The sequence below is a fragment of the Marmota flaviventris genome, chromosome 6 (assembly GCF_047511675.1).
Source record: "Marmota flaviventris isolate mMarFla1 chromosome 6, mMarFla1.hap1, whole genome shotgun sequence".
Classification (NCBI taxonomy): Eukaryota; Metazoa; Chordata; class Mammalia; order Rodentia; family Sciuridae; genus Marmota; species Marmota flaviventris.
The window spans coordinates 126,574,812-126,581,523 of NC_092503.1; the positions used below are offsets into that span (position 1 = coordinate 126,574,812).

Consider the following 6,712-nt stretch of genomic DNA (forward strand, 5'->3'; position numbering starts at 1 on the left):
ATTGTTCTTTATGGGAATAGACATGCACAGAAGAAAAATACAACTCAAAGAAAAATCACATAAAGATCTTAGTAAAGCAAGCAGAATTTCTTTATATCAATTATACATTTAGATAGGACTCATAATTTCTAAGTTACTCAAAATTTTTTGACTTGGATTCAAAGCAGCATGTATTACTATAATGTTGTATTAAGGTAGGTTATGAAGTAAGAAGACAGGATTTAAAATGTACTAAGTACCCAGTTTCATATACACATATTATTATGTTCTTTATGCCATTTAATTGTAATAATTTACTTTAAAAATAATTCAAGGTCTGAGAATGTAATCTAGGGAAAACTGTATACTTAGAATATATGAGGCCTTGAGGTTCTGGATTCAGTCCACAGCCACAAGGTGCAGTTGGGGGTAGGGGAAAGTCAAACACAACTACTAAAAACAGAAGAAACATAATTTTTAGTTTTAAAATAACTATATTCTTCACAATGCTTCTTTAATTAATTATAGATTATATTTGGCATGAAGTCAATTGTTATAACTCAATTCAGATCCAATGAGTAATCAATAATATATATTTACTGCTTTATTCTTATATTTTTAGGAACAAAAAAATAAGTGAGTCATCATGAATTGGGCAAATGACAGTACCTCAAAAGGGTTTATACTACTTGGCTTCTCAGATAGTCCCTGGCTACAAATGCCTCTCTTTGTTGTTTTGTTAATATCATACACAGTCACAATCTTTGGCATTGTGTCCATCATGGTTGTGTGCATTCTGGATCCCAAACTTCACACACCCATGTATTTCTTTCTCACTAATCTCTCCATCTTAGATCTCTGTTATACCACAAGCACAGTCCCTCATATGTTAGCAAATATTTTTTCTCAACAAAAATACCATCAGGTACAGTGGCTGTGTGGCCCAGCTTATCATCTTCCTGGCCCTGGGTGCCACAGAATGTCTCCTCCTGGCTGTTATGTCCTTTGACAGATTTGTGGCAATCTGCAGACCACTCCACTATGTAGTCATCATGAACCGCTGGTTCTGCTTAAGGATGGCTGCCTTCTCATGGCTCACTGGATTCAGCAACTCAGTGTTGCAGTCTTCCCTGACACTGAACATGCCACGCTGTGGTCATCGGGAAGTGGACCACTTCTTCTGTGAGGTTCCTGCCCTTCTCAAGTTGTCATGTGCTGACACAAAGCCTATAGAGGCTGAGCTCTTTTTCTTCAGTGTATTAATTCTGCTAATTCCAGTGACATTGATCCTCATCTCCTATGGCTTCATAGCTCAAGCAGTGTTGAAAATAAAGTCTGCAGAAGGCAGGCGGAAAGCTTTTGGAACATGTGGGTCCCACATGATTGTGGTGTCCCTCTTTTATGGAACAGCCATCTGTATGTATCTACAACCACCTTCATCCACCTCAAAGGACTGGGGAAAGATGGTTTCTCTCTTCTATGGAATCATCACCCCCATGTTGAACCCCCTCATCTACAGCCTTAGAAATAAAGATATGAAGGAGGCATTCAAGAGGGTGATGTCAAGAATCTGTCTTATTAAGAAATAAAAGGTACTTCAATGTGATGAGAATCTTCTAAGTTTTCTCTTGTCCTTGAAGACAGTAATAATGTTTCAAATGATGTTCCCTATTTTCAGGTTTTCATGGTTTCACTGAATTCTACCAAAGAAAATTCTTCTTTTGCTAAGAAAACAATATATGATAACGAAATTAAAAACTTCTTTGCCTTCTAGAAGTCCCCCAAGGGCACTGTCTTCCTTTAAGCCAAATCAGTCTAATTTCTTCCTATCAATGTTGGAGTAGTCAGGAGAGTTGGATATTTTACCATTCACCTGCATATTATTTGTTCTAGAACAATCTTTGTTTATCCCTTAATACAGTTTCCATATCTCTGTGATTAAATAACCAGGCAATCCAAACTAAAAATTTTAAAATTCAGAACCTAAATTTTCTATGACTTTACATCCTCAATCGCTTTATAAAATCCATAATGTGTATGTACCCTTCCAAAACTGTCCTGAACCTGTAGTTCAGCTCTAGTCTAGGTGGCTTTAAATGATGCATATTTAATCTGAAATTTTAGTTGCATTTTATTTGCAGTTCTATTTTCAATTCATCCCCTTAGTCCCCATGGATAACATTTCTCATTTTTCTACTTCTGTCAAATTCCCCATTTGTGCTCAGTTCTCACTTAGACATATGGAATCTCTCCTAAATTATAAAGTTACTTACACATAGATTTGTAAATGACAATTTTTTTTTCCTCATAGTGATCTGAATTAATTCATTATGGATAGTCATTCAATAAACATTTATTGTTCATGATGTAGTATACAACCACAGAAAAGGCAATCACTGAAGAAATGCTCTACTTCTTGAGGGAAGTTATCCTGAAACTGAAACACTTAAATAGTTATTTGCAGTTAGTAATATAAGAACATAGGTGAGGCAGCATTTTAGGCAACAGAGAAAAGATTGCAAGACAAAGCATTTCAGAAATTACAATGGTTAAAAACATAAAATTCATAAAATAAGACATAAACATGTTAGCCAAAAAGATTGGATTTTATTCAGTAAGCAAAGCAGTATAACCAAAGCACAGAGGATACCATCAGGAGTAGAAAAGCAAAGAAACAGACATAGCTCACACATAGTGAGGAAAAGTATTGTATAGGAAAGGTAAAATTTCAAATAAGTGTAAAAAGGAGACTGTAAGCATATAATTTTTTAAACATTGGTTTTCTCATAAAAGCATTAAGAAATACAAAATTATAAAAATGGTTTTAACTGTGGCACAAGCGTCTTTTTAAAATTTCCAAACCTAAAATAACCATTGCTGTTTCTTGTCGAATATATGGAAAACATTTCAAACTTAACACATCTCAAAGCTAAACACTTCTTCTCCATTACCACAAAAACCTCATCTTTGGCTCATTATTTTAATAAATGAATTTACCTTTTGTTTATATATACAAATTGGAAACCATGAGCCATATAAATCTTTCCTATTCTGAACCCCCCATCTCTCCCTAATTTTGTATATTCACATTTCTAGTACCATCTTCCTTTACCTGGGTCTTTATTCACTCCCCCCAACTCCCTGTCAATGAAGTTTATAAGTTGTTTGGGGGAAGGGGGGTTGTTGTTGTTTGTTTGTACATTCGTGAGAATCCTGAGAATATTTTTATATTCTTCAAAACAATTTAAATTTCTACAAATTAAATTTTACTACACAGTTATATAAAATGTATTTAACCATTTTTATATTGTTAAATATTTTTTTCACTTCTTATGTTTGGTATTATAAATAATATTGCAAAGAAATTCAACTTATGGATATGGGTTGGGATGTCAGCTTGTAATTTTAGAACTGGTATTACTGATTTAAATTATGTTTCTTAGAGTTAACATATATTGCCAATTCACACTACAAAAAATTTTGTACCCTTTAACATTCTTAGAATCATGATATGGAGTAAATGGGAATGCTTCCTTCATTACCTTTTGTAAACTCTGGGATCTATCATCTTTGAGACATTTGCCAACTTTAGAAGCAGAAATATTATTAGCATCCTATTTTTTTATTTCCTTGAGTACTTTGAAAATAATATAGTTTTTATACATAGAATAAATTATAGGAGTTCATAAATATTTTATTTTCTCTCCCCTTCTAGGGAGATGGTAGAATTGTACTTACCTGCCTTATTTGAAAGCAACCCAGCTATTTAATTTGCTTTATCTATAAAAGGTATGAAAAAAATGATGTGAGCCACTTTTTGATGATGCCATGTTCTCTTTCCTCTACCCATCAAAATGACGATCAAGGTAGAGTTCTCAATCAGCCTGAAATAGTTTGAAAACAATATGGAGTAGAACTCCAGCCCTTGATAGACAAGTAGCATGAGTGAGAAATAAATACCTATTACTCACAGTCACTGAAAATTCAGAGGTTTTTATTAGTCAATTATAATATAGCTTATACTTACACTAACTGATTATAGAAACTGGTCCTAGTAATAGGGTTTGGATGTCAAGAACAAAAATAAATTAGGAGGCACTGCACAGGATCAGGGGTCAGACAGTGAGGAAATCAATATTAAAAAATTGAAACCATAATGACAGGGTAAAATGCTTGATACATTATCATCTTTAATAGCTTATATGTTAAATAATGAACCCAATTGTAATGACTGAAGACAAAGAGGTTGAAAAACACTTGTATTTGTTATTTTTTTGATGCATTTTACAGGACTTAAAAAAAGATAAGCTTAGAAAAAAGTCCACGTATTCAAGTTGAAATAAAATGACTCATTAGAATCTAGGTTTTCAGATGCTAGAGGAGTGAAAAAATAAAAATAAATATTTTCTCAATTTCATATAACACATAAAATTGTGGACATTCTTTGAGGAACAAACGGTAATTAAAATATAACCCCTAACCCAGGTATTATGGCATAACCTTGTAATTCCAGTTATTCACAAAGCTGATGCAGGGGTATTTCAAGTTTGAGGACAGTTTGGACAATATAGCAAGAACTTGTCTCAAAATGAAAAACAACAATGGCTTAGATATAGCTCAGGATCAAGTGCCCATTTATGTGTGTGCATACACCTACACACATAAATATCTCTCTCTCTCTCTCTCTCTCTCTCTCTCTCTCTCTCTCCATATATATGTGTATAATTATATATATATATATATATATATATATATATATATATATATATATATATATATATTCATGTGTATATGCATACACACATATATAAAAATCCATGGAGTAAGAATTGATTCAAGAATATATATCATACACTTGTTATTAAACATTCTCTGTGAATTACAAAAGCACCCGATATATCCTTTCAGTTGAAATAAGTAATTCAGAGAAAAGAGAGTCAAAGTAAAGAAAAAAGTGAATAGGCCTATCCCACTGAATACTGATAGGTTCAAGGAAATTACAAAATAACATATAAAGAGAATAGTATCTTGATAAGAATTGAGAACTTGGCCATTGGAACATTGAATCAACTGAGATCAAATAGATAAGAAGCAAAATTGTTGAAAGAGTAATATAACAAATAAATTATGAATCTGCATTTTTCAAAAACCTTCTGTTTGAGATGTAAAATAACCTTTGGACCCCCTATTTTCTTAAGTAGAAAGGATGTTGAGAAAACTTACATTGTCTTCTTCAAATATAGCCATTGAGGATAATGGAAATAGGATGTCTGAAATGTAGAATTAAAGGATTATGAAAAACAAAGAATGAAGGAGCTATTTTTCAGTAATTGAGAACATTTATGAACTCAGTGTTGGAATTTCTCACAATAACTGCTCAATAGTTCTCAGCATTTCTTGGGACCTATGAATTATGATCTTCTCTAAATTTCCTCTATCTGAATGGGAGTGTTAATACTGGTCACCTTCATTCAATTCCATCTGTTAAATTTTGAGTATGCATAGGGCAGGTAACTGCCTTTTTAAATTTACAGATCACTGAGCCAAGAGAATGCAAGTACAGATCTAATGAAGAGATTAGAGAGTGCTAAGAGGTCCTATTCTTTGAGTTAAGGTGGTAAACTAACTGGATAGAAATGCTTGTTTCTCTTTAGAAAGGAGCAGATGTAATTTGTTTGTAGGAAGAAGGATAAAATAAAACTTTTTATGACTAAAATGGAAGACTGTGGTAGTCTCTAAGAATCTCCACAAATATTTTTTTCATTTCTTCTATGCATATGATAAGACTATAATTTTCTCTGCCATTCAACAAATGTGTGACTTTATATAACTTTGGTCAATAAGTATGAGGTACATTAATTGTCAAAATCCTAGGAATTTTCAGTGTCAATGGGTGTTTTGCAATTTTTACTTCCCTTTATCACAAAAATCTAGAAAATATTTGACACTGTCCACTCCACCTACTTGTATCTCTAATGGGAAGTAACATGGAATAGATTTTCAAATGACATTAAATGTAAATGAGACCTAAACAAAAAAAAAAAAAAAATGAGTCTTAGTTGCTTTAAGCCACTGTGATTGTTTTACAAAATTTTTAATTGGTAATTTCTCTTAGAAATTAATTTTAAATAACATTATTTAAAAATATTTAAATATAAAACTAATTATTTTCACCATTAAGTGAGATAAAAGTCAAAAAATTTATACTTAGAGAGTGACCCAAATTTTGTGTGCACCGACCTATGTGTATGAAAGTACTGGAAATAAATTAATTAATTTGTGGTGAGGTAAATAATAGGACCTAAGCAAAATTTTATTCTGTTTCATATTTTTCTTGAAAAATTTCCATTGATATTTATTTGATTCCTAGTAGACAACATCTAAAAAATTATGAATTAACATTGAATTTATTTTTAAATGAAGAGTTATTGAGAGTGAAATAACTACAAGTCTAATGTAATTAAACATTTGGCAACCAATTTTAGAAACATCTATTCCAATCCTCAAGTTTACGACAACAATTTCCCAAGACCTGCTTTCAAAAAAAAAATTTGTAAATGTCTGTAAATATGTGAGGCATATAGAAGTAATTTAAATAACCAATATAAAGCAATTTGAGTCTAACATGTGAATAATCATCAGTATTTTAAACTATTTTATATTGTCCATATCTACATTATTATCATATACCACATTAATCTGAGACACCTAAAATGTGTCTGCTCTCCTAAGT

The 6,712-nt window shown here is 31.9% G+C and overlaps 1 protein-coding gene across 1 annotated transcript; it reads left to right on the forward strand.

Moving 5' to 3' along the window:
- The first annotated feature begins 625 nt into the window (after positions 1 to 625).
- Positions 626 to 1,568, forward strand: LOC114080728 (putative olfactory receptor 2B3). Its single transcript, XM_027922327.2, is given in 2 exon segments — positions 626 to 880; positions 882 to 1,568. Coding segments are annotated over 2 exon segments (942 nt in total).
- The last annotated feature ends 5,144 nt before the right edge of the window (positions 1,569 to 6,712 follow it).